The sequence below is a fragment of the Blennius ocellaris genome (assembly GCF_963422515.1).
Source record: "Blennius ocellaris genome assembly, chromosome: 8".
NCBI lineage: Eukaryota > Metazoa > Chordata > Actinopteri > Blenniiformes > Blenniidae > Blennius > Blennius ocellaris.
The window spans coordinates 14,706,113-14,722,472 of NC_137657.1; the positions used below are offsets into that span (position 1 = coordinate 14,706,113).

The 16,360-nt window shown below is 42.2% G+C and overlaps 1 protein-coding gene across 1 annotated transcript; it reads right to left on the reverse strand.

The window, feature by feature from the left end:
* Nucleotides 1–12,313: 12,313 nt before the first annotated feature.
* On the reverse strand, nt 12,314–16,115 carry rps19 (ribosomal protein S19). The gene is made up of 6 exons (XM_080501084.1): nt 16,094–16,115; nt 15,354–15,424; nt 15,123–15,223; nt 14,631–14,814; nt 14,079–14,133; nt 12,314–12,368 (listed from the first exon to the last, which is right to left on the reverse strand). Exons 2-6 carry the CDS (start codon nt 15,422–15,424, stop codon nt 12,339–12,341), a joined length of 441 nt encoding a protein of 146 aa, XP_080357210.1. The 5' UTR covers nt 16,094–16,115; the 3' UTR covers nt 12,314–12,338.
* Between the last annotated feature and the right edge of the window lie 245 nt (nt 16,116–16,360).

Sequence of the window (16,360 nt, forward strand, 5' to 3'; positions counted from 1 at the left end):
TATGTGCGCAGAGGGTGGGCACACATGCAGAAATAAGAAGAATACTGCTTATGTTCTGATGATTTTAACAACCATTTTCAAGAAAGAACCCGGAATTCCAAGGACAATGACATTAAACATTAAACAGACATATTAAGTGGTTAACATGCTCTGTCACACATCATTGCCTTCTTACGAGTGAATTAGCTCTCCCGCTGAGGTTGCCGGCTCAAATCAATATTTGTTATTGTAATCAAATGGCAGCAGATGGTTTTTGCCATAAATGGGGTTCGACTGAAACTCGAGTGTCTAGCTACACAGCACTCGAGTGCATTAGGGGCCCTGTCCCACAACAATAACATCAATTACAGTGCATCTTTGTCTTTTGTGGGTGTGCATTTCTCTGTACCCTTTATAATGGATGCTGCTGGCAGGTCACGTGAGTGCACTATGTTCCGTTAGCACGGAACAACTCGTCGTTTATTTACTGTAATTCACCGGCTGTGAGTGCAGTGTGACTCACTCTGAACTCGCTCTGCCGAACAGAAGCGTGATGTCATCAGCACGGGACGGGCTGCTTAAGCTCATTTGTCATCGCTGTCCGGATCTGAAGAAGAGTGACGCAGCACTTCACTGTGGGCAGAGATGAACAGAAGACCTCTCTCATCATTATGCATCATACAGTTTATAGTCAGAAGGCACAAAAGCAGGAAGCATAAGAAACTATATATGTCAGTTTATGGATTTGGGATGCCCAGAGTGAGACAGCAGTGTATAATCCGGTATGACTTCAATTAGTCATGATAAATTGTGTTGAACTTTTTAAGTTTCAACTTTCTTTGAAATCTTTAAAAAAAACAACAAAACAAAACAAGGGCTTATTTTAATTATCCGTTTTCACTCCGAGCTAAATTGCAAACACATTTTTAACTCACACAAGGTCGCAGAAGACAAATTTATATAAAGATAAAATCGCAAAATGAGCACAAACTATGTTGTTCATTTCAGTTGTTTTTGTTTAAAAAAGATGCTTCATTCCAATCATGGCCTTTGTTTCTTGACATATTAAAAAAAAACCCACATGAAAGAAGTGATTAGGTTATTGTTTTTGTTATTCTTTTATTGGAAATTGAAAAGAATGTGCGGGACAAAGAACAGAAACAGAGAGACAGAAAAGAAAACAACGAACAGCACAGATATCCAAGAGGAGACAAACATAACAGCACTAATACATACTAGTGTTTGGACGTTGCTGTGCTGCAACAGATGCGGGTGGCCCACTGATATGAAGTGCTCCAGCTGTCACTGCCTTCTTATAAAGGAATTTCTTCTCCTGAAACATGCATGTGAGCATCATTAGATGAACATCCCTTGGAAACAGTCACTGGGGCGTGAGCCTGTACCCTGATGGGTCCAGACAATCCGACTCACTTCAACCTCCGATCCAGTCTGCTGCACTGTTTTGTTCCATTTAGTTTCACTTGGATGATGCTATGACCTGTCGTCTGATTGACGGACCGTGTTTTCTTCTCATGTTGTCTTGTTCTTCTTGCTTGGAAGAGGCCAGGACCCGCAAAAAACATTTCATCTCCCTCTGTGAGCTTGTGCACAGCTGAATGACGAATAAGGCACCGACCAAATGATTTTCTTTTTGTCATCATCTGTTTTGTTTCACAACAAAATCCTTTCTTCTTCAACATTTTGTTTCTCCTCCCCTCGATTCTCACACCGCTCTTGTTTGAATGTACTGTACGTTCCAGCAAAAGTCAACTCTTGCTCATCTGCATGCAGAGCGCCTTGGCTCCAGCTGTGAACGGAGGATTGAAATGGAAATGGGAAAGGGGGGAAAAAGGACAGATTACACTCCTCAAATGCACGCAGTGCCTCCTGGCTGGCCCACCAGCTGAGTAGACAGGGAGAAAGGGGACATGGATTGGTAGGTGGAGGCATGAAGAGGGTTAAGTGGGAAATTTACAGAGAGACAACAAGAGAAAGGAATGAAGAGTGAGAAAGAAAAGGAAAGAAAGGCGAGGTGGAGTCATTTTGTGAATCTGAAATTGTTTCAAAACTATCAAGACTTTCTCAATGATGAAACACGCACACACACACACACGCACACGCACACGCACACACACACACACACACACACACACACACACACACACACACACACACACACACACACACACACACGCACACACACACGCACGCACGCACGCACGCACGCACGCACGCACGCACGCACACAAGCTCTAATGAAAGAGACAAGATTTACTCAGACTGGCCTGAGATAGAGCCAGACTTTGACCTCCGTTGGAGAAGCAGACCAACAGGCTGTCTGCTGTGAAAGTAACACCATCCAAAGCCACACAAAGCATAACGATACACCTTGTCTCTGATAAAGACGGAGGGTTTTTCTGGACTACAATAGGAAGTTGCATGAGAAGTTACATGAAGCAGGCTCCATGGTCATTTTATTGAGATAAGGGGAAAAAAATTAACATTTGAATGTTTCAATTTTCAGTCCCAAAATGATTACAACTGAAAGTATGATTGTTTATGAAAGATTGTTCATTTTCTTAAAGCTGACTGGAATGGCGGGCAATCGTTCAAAGGCTTGATCCTCTTTACATAACAATCAAAATATTGAAATGAACTTCAGTTTAACACACACTTTCAAAATGTCAAGGGGCTTGCCAGTTTGATGCATTGCTATTCATGAGATTCCCGTGTTGTGGTGCTACAGCGGAGTAGTTTGTATTGACCTTAGCTGGATCGGCCAGATGGGAGAAAGGCAGAGTGACAACGAGCGAGACTGTGAGGAAAGCTGTATAATGGAGAGTGTGTGTGTGTGTGTGTGTGTGTGTGTGTGGGGGGGGGGATGAAATAATGAGAAGAGAAAATGAGACAGAGAGAAACCAGGAGAACAATTTCTCTATCTTGGGACCAGAGAAGCGTGACTCTGTGCTGTGCTGACTGCCCAGTTTGTGCAACCCCAGAGGCGAATGCACAGTGTTGGTGGAGTGTTGTACCGCACCTCTGCCCCAGCAGGACCTGGCTGTCAAATTAAATGCCCTCTCTGAAGATGGATCTCTGAGGTTTTCTTGGATTTCAGTGAAGCAAAAGTACAATTTTGATGATTCCTGTCAGCAGTCAAATGGGGTCCATTCTTTCACACTCTGGGGTTTCCAAGAAATAATAACGTTCAATGTCACCTTACCAATCATAGCTGTAAAACACCATATTCAGAATCGATAAGTGTTGTACCAGTACAGAAATAATCAAACATGTTTTGAATGAGCAACATGGAACTTCTGCCGGATTAAGAACAGCATATGTGTTGCAGAACCACGACAGTTCTCAGGACATGTTTGGAAAGAGAATCAACAATAAAAGGAAACTTTGAAAGCAGCTCAGTATCTAACAAGATTTCCGCTCTAACACAATTTCACCTCTCACGGGCCCACATGCATTTCCACTAGCGTGTCCTGGAGTTTCTCTCACACGCCATTTCCTGTCCATCTGCTCGCTGTGACATACAGCCTCTTCTCAAGGAGAACCCAAGCAGATTGACAAAAACGGGTTTAAATGTTTGTAAGATTAAAAACACACATTTAAAGTCAAACTAATACACGGCGCATTGCAGGTAGGACAAGAATCTGTTAATTTCCCTCCAAGTGTTCATACCACCCCCCACTCTTTTCATGGATCTGAGCCAGCGATTTGTAGGAATTGGATCCATTTCCTTTTACATTTTAACCTCCCAGTCATCCACTAGCCATTTCAGACTGTTTAAATTTTAACAAGTACCGTAGTTGCTGTTGCACATTTAAGTAATGCATTTGATCACATAAAAAGTAAAGGCAAAAAAAAAAGAGCAACTGAACAAATACCAGAGGAATAAAACACCAAATATAGAGATTCTTTCTCGAGATTGTACAATGGATTAATGGAAAACAAGGGTAAAAGGCAAAGACAAATATTTACAGTAGAGAAAAGTAAGACGGAGCGGGGAGAGAAAATAAGGGCATGTTGGAATTTGTCCAGAGGGGGGGGGGGGCAGACATCAGACCGAGCCAAGGAGGTCATTGTGTGTGAATGATACACATACAGCATGCCCGAGTATCACAGACGCCTGAAATTAGTTCCATAACCTTTGTAACCCTGGCTGCAAAAACACACCGGTACCACACAGCAACACGTATGCACACAGCACACCTGGGTGGAGTGTGTTAAAACGTGTCCATGTACAGTAACAACAACCAATCTTGTACAATAAGGTGGCTGGATCTGCGCAGCTCTGTGGCTTCATCTCGTCTCCTCGACAGAATTCAATTGAGCAACATGTTGGAAAGTCACAAGACATTTGCGCTGAAGATGTGGACACACACAGGGTGAACGCTCGACGGAGTGTGAGTCACTGCAGTTTAACAATCTGGCCTGTGAAATGGAACAAGTGCAGAAAACACAATAGTCAAAGGAAATGCTCAAAGAAAAGATATGCAGCTGCAATCGATTGTATATTTAACCCACTGAGTCAGCTTGCCTTGCATGTCCTATAAATGGGTGCTGATGATCTGACAGCCAGTGTACGTTACTGAAAATTGCTCCTCTATGAAAATTTCTAGGTAGTTTGTTGGAAAGTCATGCAGGTAATGACCATGTAATGAAAAGAAACAACCGCTTCATTCATTTTAATCGTGCCAAACATAAGGCCGGTGAACATAAGTAAAAATGCTTCATTTTTAAGTAACTCCTCTGTATTATCAAGTAACTGTGATCTGGGTGTGTAGGTGATTATTTTGTTTCATGTTTCCTGTTTGTGCTGGGCTGTGTATCATCTCAAATGCTTTTATCATTTCAGTTGATGGTCTGACCACCATCGATCAGAGGAAGACATGAGGGCGTTTGCAGACAGAATGAGAATGTAATAAGTCCAGAGGCCTCTGAAAAAAAACACATTGTCATGATTATATTTACTATCTAAAAAAAAAAAAAACGTCCCCAGGACATAACAAATATTTGTTGCACTTTTATCATTGTTTTATGTTGTTCCCTTAAATAAATACAAAGTTATCCCATTATCAAACATGTGATCTCTACTTTGACTGCAACATGTGTAAATGGTTTCCTAAGGATTTTACAAACAAGTTATTTCCCAAAGTCTACTGCTGTCCGGTTTCTGTCTAAATACGTTGCGTGGGCATCCATGTCACTTGCATGTATCGCATGCAATCCTCGTACACACTGTGGACCAAGGACAGATTGTAGCAGGGTGCAATCCAGGATGATATCACAATATGTGTAAATAACAGCCAATGATTCATTTCAATAAAAGTAACTGCAGTTCCTGGTTTTACCGTTAGGAGTCCCACATTTTCACCAAGAGCCGAGGTCCCAATATAGAATGGATGGTTGATGGCAGCAATACTCTTAGCTGAGAAATCAGTGGTGCACCAGAGAAAGTCAGTGAAATTATTGGTCTTGAAACAGCAAATAAAAAGTCATGAAAGATTGCAGGTTTAATCCCTCATCTGCCCATAGATCAGTGTCCTTGAGCAAGACACTGGTTACACTGACTGCTTTTTTTCTTATGAGGTGTATGGAATATAACATTTTTGGATGTGATGTATGTGGCCTCTGAACTAAAACAAGTTTTACTGCGTTCAGTTTAGCATGATTGGTTCACACGCCTGGATAATTCACAAACGTTTTCATGCGTAATTGTTACCCAAATTTTCTTTGGAAATCAAACATTTCAGAAAGGATCCCATACTGCTCCAATTTAATGTGGTGCAATAATCTGCACAAAGCATAAAACCTTTTTCTGGAGTGGTAAGGTATGATGCAATAGAAATCCCAAAAGCTGCAGGCTTTTAGGGCTGATAAAAAGGGTTAAAGGAGCAGGTAATGGGGTCGCAATTGTACAATGGGATAAAAGATAAAGAGAAGACGAGGATAGAGAAAGAGCGGGATAAAGGGGGAACAGAGGCATACAATGGGAAGTTTAAAAGAAAAACACAATTAGAGCAATGAAGTGAGAGTTTTATGAAGGATTGTCAAGGAGTAGACAGAGAAAGGGTAATGGACCGAGTGAAAGCAGAAGAAGGAGTGAGGGTGAGAAAGTTTTATTTCCTAAATCTTTTCTCATATGTCTAAAAACCTCAACCAGTATCAGTTTGATTTTGAACAAATTCCTTTTTTTTCCAATCCTGATATTTCATTGTGGACATAGTGAGTTCACTTTTCTCGTCAAGCCTTCATGTTTACAGTAAACACTGAATAACGTGGAAAAAAAAAGAAGGTAATGAGTGGAAGGTATGCTCAACCTATCATCGTAAATGGACTGTCCAAAAGAGGATCTGAAGTATCTCCTAATGCATGCACTGAGTCCTAAAAATATTCCTGCAGAGTAGCTTGGGAGATTGACCTGTCAGTGCTGTGGATGAGAAATGTGAGCTTTTAGATACCGGCCCCAGGAAGCTGGTTGAATCCCCACTGTTGGTAGAGTTCTTACATGGTTTGGTCACTTTCTGACATCCCCGCGTGACATTTCTTTGGAGATTTACCTCCACCCCACAGACATACAGAAAGATAGTGAAAAAGATAGAGAAGTGATGAAGGGGCAGAGCCACAAACACACACACACACGTTCATCCCATCACACTCTCACTGTGTCAACTCTCTCCACAGCCGCTAGCCGTCACACTGGTGTCTCGCTGTCTCCCTCTGTCACTCCTTGGTCCTGCGCTGAAGAAAGCGCAGGGCCGCGGCATCAAAGTGTGAATGATTTGAAAGCTCCGATCTGAATATGAGCACGCACGCGAGCACGGGGCGCACGGCTTGGAAGCGATATCGCCTGCGCACACACTTGCAGAGGGCACGCTGTGCATTCCAGTCAGTTCGACTGGCTCGGGAGACAGCATCTGCTCTGCGCCCCGTCATCCTCCCTTTGTGCGCCACCCTCTGTGACAGGTGGAGGGGATTGAGACTCGCAGACTAAGAAGGCACACACTAAAGTCACTGACACATGGTTAGTGTTTGGCCATACACACACACACACACACACACACACACACACACACACACACACACACACACACACACACACACACACACACACACACACACACACACACACACACACACACACACACACACACACACACACACACACACACACACACACACACACACACACACCTGCTGTGGGGAAGTGCTGCTGTGCCCTGTGGAGCCGGGCCGGCTGAGCGGCATGTTACATGTTTACACCACCTGCTCTCTGGCCAAACATTGGATGAGGGATTAGAATTGACAATGCACAGAAAAACAGCAGCCCACATATAGTAGACCGACGTACACAAAAAAAAAAAATATCCACAAGGTCAGTACGGTCTGATGAAGTCTCTCGTCTATAGCACACACCCACACACTCATTCATCAATCAGCTGCATGCACCTGCTGAGACGAATTAGCCTGTTTGGGAAGAAAAACTAAATAAATCAGCCTTCTTATAGCCAAGTGGTTTTCTTTCTCACATACTTGTAATGCAGAAGGCGGCAGCTCGACTCCCGACTAAAACAACACTAACCTTCTGGCCTCAGACTAATTTCTATAAACACGCTCGCAGGGGAGGACTGACCCTCGCTGTTAAACATCAACACGCCGCACGCGGCCTCCACTCTGCGGTGGCTGGTGGTGTGAAGCATGAAAAGAGGTAGAACTGAAAAGGCTGGGTGGTTCAAGGCTATCCTGGCGTTGAAAAAGTATTTATGAAATGACTTAGTTAGAAAATAATATTTTTAAAAGGAGACCGACTGGTGCCGACGTGGAGGAGGAAGAATTTCCACGACAGCTAATGGTATTGACAGTTGTTAACAGTGGAATCTATTCCGCAAAAAAGACAGTTCTGATCCAAGTATTTTTATTTCTCCAAAATGCAGTTTTACAGTTCCAGAACGGCAACACCAACACTAAGGAGCATTGGTCCTTAGGGTCGGCCTCAGTTCTTTTCTAATTATCCCACAACTGGCTCTAAAAGTAGAATGGAATGTGGCCCATATATGAAACTGTGCTGTTCATCTGAACACTGAAAAAAGAAAAGGCCAAGCGCAGACCATTTCAGTGATTATCTTCAGCCTTATACTACTAGATGGATCTCTATGGACCCTCACTGGAAATTAGGATTCTGAGCCTTCTTCCTGAATCAGATCTTCAGTGAATACCACATTACACAGTGTCTGGTTTGCTTATTTAAATGTGTGAAGTGCCACATTAATTAAATGTTGATTCATCTCACTTATATCGGATATGCCACTGCTCTATTCAGACTCTGAATACGGTTGTGGTTGACCTTCAACTCTGAGAGAGTGAGGATACAGTGCACCAGTCAAACACTCTGCATGTTTAAATCAATCTTTATCAAAGTAATCAGTCATTTTAAGCCTATAGCTTCAACGCTAACGGAGACCTGCAGGCTGCAACGCAGTAATCAAATGCAGTTCATCAAACATACTGTCTGTGATGTTTACATGAATGTGGTAGACTGTTGAACAAATGCTGCAGCAGGGTTTCAAACTCTGTAATGAAATGTCAATCAGCCAAACAGAAATACAGATTTCCTCTGTTATGGTGAAAGTAGGTAAACAGTCCAGATTCACTGAGTTTCATGCCAATTATGGCCAGTGGGAAATGGCTGTTTGTGCCGTTTACTCGGTCCATGCAAATTAAGTTGGCAAGTCATGTAACAAACATCCCAGGCACATTTGAATCTAATAAATCTGATTTAGCGTCACGTTTGAGGGTTTCCTATCAAACATTTACTTATGTGCTTAACTGAATGGATCGCTTATGCCTCGACACCCGACTGCTGTGCTAAATTAACCTCAGGCCTTTAGAACATGCAAGTCGATGATGAACGCGTACCACTAATCATTTAACATGCTGTTCAACCATCTGGTGGAACAAACTTTTACCACAACTATGAAGAATTTGCTTTGAAGAATCCATACTTGTTAGAAAGAATCCAAATTGAGCTGGGCTACTTTTGAGAGTTATTTTCCAGGTTTGTCTCAGTTGTGGTTTATTGAATGCAGATATCTGAAGCAGTCTCAAGGGCACTTTTAAGTGCCTGGGTCTTATTTAAAGAATAAATATGTTAAAAGTTAAATAGGTGTGCATTAACATCTCCAAGTTCCTTTTTCTGAGTGTGGCCTGAACAACATCCATACATATGTATCGAAATTACTTTTTTTTTTTTTAAAGTCAACCTACAATACAAGTGATTGTGCTGCTGATGATAACACAATGCGTGGTGCAGCAGGAAAGACTGATCTTATCTTAGCACAAGCAACAGCATCTAGGTCAGCTTTCCCGAGAAAACTCGGTCGACTCAATATGCCAGAGCCTGGGAATGCTGGGAAACTTTCTGGGGATGGTCTTTTGCCTTGGGAGGAAAACATGCCACAGGGCATGAAGCTGCGAGCTGACAGTGTGTGTGTGTGTGTGTGTGTGTGTGTGTGTGTGTGCGCGTGTGCGTAGGCTCTCCTGATAGCGGTTCTATTTTGGAAAGACTTGTGCAGTGGAGACATTTCTTAGTTATCTGCCGTTTCCAGCCCCGAGGAGGTGAGAGGCAGGTCTGCATCCATTCTCAGTGTGATCAAGACGAGCTGCCAAAGAATAGGGAGTGTGGAGGTGCAGCCACCTCCATATTCTCCCTCTCAGACACACACACATATACATACACGAGGAAAAATAAACTACTTGGATGTGCGTTTGTTAGGGTAGTAATTGTTTCGCTGCAGTAATTGCTGCAGTGAAGTCTGCTGATAATTACACAGCACACAATGGGCAAATCTGTGCACTACCACGTTGACTTACTGGAGATAAAATTGTCAGGGGAAAAAAAAGACATTTAATCAGTGGAGTTAGATGCAAAAACCCCCCCCCCAAAAAAACATACATGAGTCCCAGCCGCCACACACACAGTCAAACAAGTGAAGAAACGTAGCAAAGCACCTCTGGTGAATTCCACACATTTCTATCTACCGCTCAAGGACATGTTGATCCTTCTCTTTCGCCCAAATTACAGGGTGGAGGCAAAAGCAGGCTCATGAGGGGGGGGGGGGAAAGAGGGTGGAGAGACACTATTTCAGGTGTTCGGGAACAGCTGGCCTGAAAATTAAAAAAAAAAAAAGAAAAAAGGGTGGGTGGGCAGATGTAGGATGAGAAACACAGGGAGATGAGAGAATGGGGGGGGGGTATTCAAAAATGGGAGATTAATATTTCCTGAGAGATGTGCAGAATAATTAAGGAAGCGTGATTATTAAGATTGACAGAGGAGAGAAAAAAAGACAGCCGCTGGATGCATTATGCATGTGGCACCATGTGTACTGTACACACACAGATACAGTGGATGACAGACTGGCAAACACAGCAGGCTCACTGCCCACAAATCCACATCGGGGTATCTTCCGAAAACAGGAGCGAGCTCGCTCATTCACACTTCTCACAGCAGGCAGCGTGCAAGAGCTCAGCTCTGTCAGCAAACAATGCCTTCTGGTTGTTGTTCTTCAAATCTGGACATGAATTAACATCATAACAGCAATCCGAACAGTCTTACAGTGGACCGATATAGGTGTACAGTGTACTTGTATCCACCTCATTTGGTTGGTTCTGTGGAGTTTTTTTCTTCCTTCCCCGCCGTCTAAAGCTGAGCAGAGGAATGAAATATCAAATATTGTAACTGAAAACAGTTTGGCTGTTTTGCATGCAGACCTGCTTATTATGGGAACGTCTTCATTGGGCCATTGTGAACAACCTTTAAAGCTGCAGTGTTTGAGGAAACATACTCCAAAATATGGATTTGGCAGATTCTGTATAAAACTGATCGGCAAGTGGCATTTTAGGATTCACTGGATGGCAGCTGATGATTTACGCAGTACAACTGGCATTTCATGCTCGCCAAGACAGCCAAAAGGTTGTCACCCAGAAATGCCTATTGACATGATGGATATTCTATAGGCTTTGGCACCCTCTGCAGGATTCCAGAGGCACGGCCAAATGAAAACAACCCGTCCTATGATTACTTTGCCTTTTAAAGAGAGTGCATATGCATTATCTTGTGCCAAAAGAAATGACTTGACCGAGCAGGGAGAAGACACTTCTAACTCATTCATTAAGGGATACTGGCCTGAAATTGAAATTAACTCGGTCCCATTTATGCTTATGATAAATCACACGTATTTGCATTGAGAATGACAAAATGAGCAATGATTTAGGACACATTAAAGAAAACTATAGGTCCTTCCTCCTGCTAACTGCTTTGGCAATCACTGTAGAAAATTATGGAAATTTCTCTCCATTCCATTATAATTGTCAACTAAATGAAATATTCTGCACTGTCTCAATCTCTAGGTGGCACTGTGGCCCTGGATGAAGCTGCTAAATCATGACATCATGTCTTTCTTCAACAGTCAACCGTGCTACTTATGGAAATGTAATCATCTGCCTTTGTTAACAGAACAATCTTCGCTGGTTGTCATGGCATCACAAATCAATCTGTGCAAAGCACATCTGATACGCGAGCACAGTGGCAGGCACAAAGGATTAATATTGAGGGAAAAGTGGTCTGTGACTGTGGAAGTGTCTGGCCGCTGATGAGAAGCTGTACTGGCTCGGTGATGAAAAAGCTCCCAGGAAGTTCTTTCAAACGGCTCCATCAAACAGCACCCAGCACTCGGCTTTTACCAGTGACAGAACACGAGGATCTGACCACACTAATGGTAATTCACCACCCTTCACACAAAGCGGCATCAGAAAAGAGCTGCATTCATGCAAAAACTCTGCTGTAGCAAGTTCAACTTGCATTCATCCAAACTGAGATTTCAAAGTTCAGTCTTTAATAAAACTGCATGCCATGCACTAACAAGCATCCAGATCATAACTTAAAATGCCATTTGTCACTATTAATGGCAACATTACAGCTGTTCTAAGAGCTCATTTCCATTTCAAATAAAGGATCAGCGGTTGGCACTAAAATCAATATATCTACAACCTATAGGAAAAGAAACTGCCATCAGACCAAAAACCTCACTTTGGTAGATCCAGTCAAGCATCACCACTGCTTTGAAAAGACAATATGAGAATTGGATTGCAGTCAAGTGTACAGACACTGTATCAAATGCACATAATTTGATTTGACACAGCAGCCTGTGATGTTAAAGGACAAAGAAAAAAATAAAGCTGAAAGTTAGGAAATTAAGTAATCCAATTCAAAATAAGATATTCAAACACTGTTTGCATGTGTACAAGATGAAATGAAAGCACAACAGCATTTGACTTTGTCCAAAAAAGATTTATTAAACAGTTTTCTTGTTTGCAGCTGCAACCTGTAAAGAAACAAAAACCATCATGAAATATATTTATGATATCTCACAGTAAATAGAGTACTGTGCTTCTTCAAAGAGACATTTTTTTTTTTTTTTTTTAAAGATCATTTTGCTAAAACTACCAAATGGAGCTTGCCATCTGGTGACTATCTTGAAAATGTTAAAACTCAAATGTTTCAATAACAGAAACGGTATCAAAATGTCACTTCAGAACAAAACAGTCTGGAACTATTACAGCTGCTGCCGACAGACAGGAAGATGTTGCAGAGAAAACTTGTACATAAATGACAGAAAGTACGACACAGACGGGGGATACAAGAGAAGGTAGCGAGGACACAGCAACATGCTTCCTGCCAGCTTTGTGTAGCAGCCGGGCGGGGCCGGCCGACTCATCTGCATACTGCTCATTAGCATGGGTAAACAAGGAGAAAACTGGCGCCATACGGCAAACTTGCCAAGCATGAAATTCCCTCCTCGTGTTTACCCCTTTTACCCTTGGATTATCACAACGATGCTGCCGCTCTCCTGATTTTTGTCAAGACACGAGTGAGATTGTCTCTGCAAAGGCTGAAACAATTCCAGCACGGTGCTACACCAGACACAAAACTCCCTTGGCCGACAACACTGCCCAGGGACAAGTGCTTCGAAAACACTGTTCTCATGTACTCTCACAACAGAGAAGGTGTCTCAAAGCGCTGGATGCTGTGATCACATACTTAAGGCACCTCGATGACTTGCAATGTCACAAAAACACAGTCAGTTACTGAAAACGATCTTTGTCTTGCTGCAACATATTTTTGATGCCACTCATTCTCCAGATGGGGAGCCAGACACCAGATCAGTTAAGAGTCTAGTTACCAGAACACGACTCTGGAAGACCAACTTGCTTCTGGTTTAAGCAGACTGGTTATGAATAAGAAATAACCACATTCAGCTTTCAGACTGCTGAATGAAACTGTCAAGTCTATCAAATACCCATGAAATAAAGATAGTTGCTGCAGAGACCATCAAACTGGGATGTTTTACAACAGACTGCCCATTAGTTCCAAGCAGCAGTAATCACGGGCCATTTGCATTCAAATGTGAGAATTAAACGATATGCATATAAATCAGTTTACAGCCATTTGTAGTGCTGAGCTACTGACAAACACCACTTTATTGCATCTCTAATATGTTAATAGTCTGAGAAAAATACATTTTTTGGACTCTTACAGAAAATGTACACGCACGGGGCAGGCATGTTTGGCCCCGTTGGGATACCCAGACAGCCTTCAATATTACCGTAGTCATTTAATACATTTAAAATTGAGCAACCCAACTTGGTGCAGAAAAAAAATAGGTTGAACTATTTGAAGTATAGCAGGAGTTCTCCAAATGTGGATCCATCACAGCTTTCAGCACTTCCTCCTTTTCCAGATACTAATTGCTCATCTCTGCTGTCTAAAGTAAAGAAACGGTGGAATCCCAGACTTTTGTCATCAATACGTAAGGCAATAATCATACAAGAGCATCACTATTGAAGGGTGAATCCAAAACCAATACCATTAGTGATTGATGCACCTTTACATTTTTGGGTATACTAAAAACGGATTTACATGTACTTTATTTTAGTACACCACAAAATGTGATCCATAAAGCAAAGCATTAGGCAGGCCAAGTAATAATGGTGAAAAAATCTTTACACATATACTCAGTAAACAAGTTTCTCACCTGGCCAGCAATTCTGTCCAGGTCTCTGGTTCCCTGGGAGGTTAGCCGACGACCACTAAAGAATTAACAAAAAGGTTATCAGACCATGTACACACACACTACAATACAATACATCTGAGGGGAATGCGTCTGACACTCTTTATGGGTCACCACTGATAAATTCACCATCCTTGCATGTCTGAAAAAAAATCATTTGTCAGACTCAACAAGAGGACCAATTTAAAATTTGAGAAGCCAATAAGTTGCCCCAAGTTAAAGGCTTTGTTACAGATTCTGTGCAGGTTGCTGACAAATTGCATGGAAGCGTAATTGTTTCAGTTCATAGTTAAGCAAGAATGACTTAAGAATTAAAATGCAATTCCCAGTTAAAATATTTCAAAGAACAAACTGATTCTCTGCACCATAATACACCAACACCTTTCCATAAGGATGAATATCAATTTGTTTTGTTCACCCATTCAAAATGATTAAAGAAAACCCGAATCCTGTGTTAACAAACCATCAATTCTAAACTAAAGTAAAGATTTGACTACAACAGAAAGAAGCAATTACCCATTGGGATCCTTCTCGATCATCTTAAGGAGCTCAAGAGCCTGCAGAACCTTGCGAGCCACATTTTTTGATCCTACACTGTAGTGGGCAGGGCAGACTCCATTCCTGTTGCGACCGCCATAGATCTTGGTCATGGAGCCAACACCAGCACCGCCACGGAGGTACAGGTGGCGAACTGTGGATGCTGTGAGAAAACCACATTACTGGCAGTCCAATGAAACAATTATATAAAACAAGCAATTCTGTCCCACCAACAATGTACAAAGATGAACATGATTAACTTATAAATGAAATGTCTTATTGATAAGCCCTTCGGGAAAAAAAAGACATGCATACATTTCCAACTACTTTATAAGATTTACATTTCAGGCAACAACAATACAATAGTTAAACTATGAGCACAAAGCAGCCAGTCAGAAAAGTCTGATCAATTAAAAGTCTGAAAATGTACCGGAAAGGACACTTGTGAATTGAATGAATTCAAGTACTTACCAGCTCTGATGTAGAACCAGTTCTCGTCACTGGGGGCCAGCTCTTTGTGCTTGCCCAGCTTGACCAGGTCCACCCAGTCTGGCACCTTCAGCTTTCCTGACCTGGAAATCAACGAGATGCGTCAGAACAAATGCATAATGCAAAGCAGTACTGCACAGACAAAACAGTGGACAGTGTAAATGACATTTGCAATGCATTTGTGAAGGCCATACACAATATAAGTAATCTCACTTTTTCAGGAAGGCTGCCAGGGCACGGACGAACTCCTGCTGGTTAACGTCTTTCACTGTGACACCAGGCATCTTAACAGAAAGGGGAAATAAAGGTCATTACGAACATTACTAGAGTAATAACTCAAGACGAGTAATAATTAAGAGCGATAAGATGCATTCCGACATCATCAGTTAAGCATGCCGTTCAGTTTTGACAGCACCGGTTTGTAAAAGACTAACGAGGCAATAAAGCAGAATAACAACATTTCAACGCAATAAGAAACACTTAAATAAGGTTCAAGGCTCTGAACTCGCACGCGCTACCGGTATCTTAGCTTTGAAAACGCGACCAGGCTAACAGCGATAGCCGCCAGGCTAATTCAGACATTGACAGTCTGAATTCAGCTGCATATCGGCTCAATGAACAGCAAGATCCAAATACCTTCTTCTACAACGAACTATCCAACAATATGCACAAACAACAACTAACGCGACCAGAAATGAACAAGGCTAAGTCACTCGCTAGCAGGCCTTAACGAGGCAGCATGGGGGCGGCCATTACTAAACGGTATAGTGAGACCGACGCTCACACGAATTTACCCCAATATAAACTAAAAAACGGCTATTAGCCACACTTGAGACCAATAAAGTTCGTCTATTTGTATATCGAGTCCTGATCGACTGCATTTCAACCTCGGATAACTACAAATTAAAGCAATTTAGTGCCTAAAAAGGAGAGGCGGACAGCCCAGCGCTTACCTTGCTTGTGGACAGCGAAGGGAAGAGGATGAAACGGGGTTTCCTACTCCTGTTAAAACGGACACGTCTCGTTATTTCACGCGAGACTACAGCGTTGTTTTTTCCACCGATGTTGTCCATCAGTTTCCGCGGTTGTTGAGTCTGTAAGGAATTACTTTTTTATTACTTTTTACTTCCACTCCCGAAATGTGAGCAAAAATATTTGTACTTCTTACTCCTTCCATTCTTTAAACTGTCTCGTTTCAGTCTATATGAAGACAATTTAGT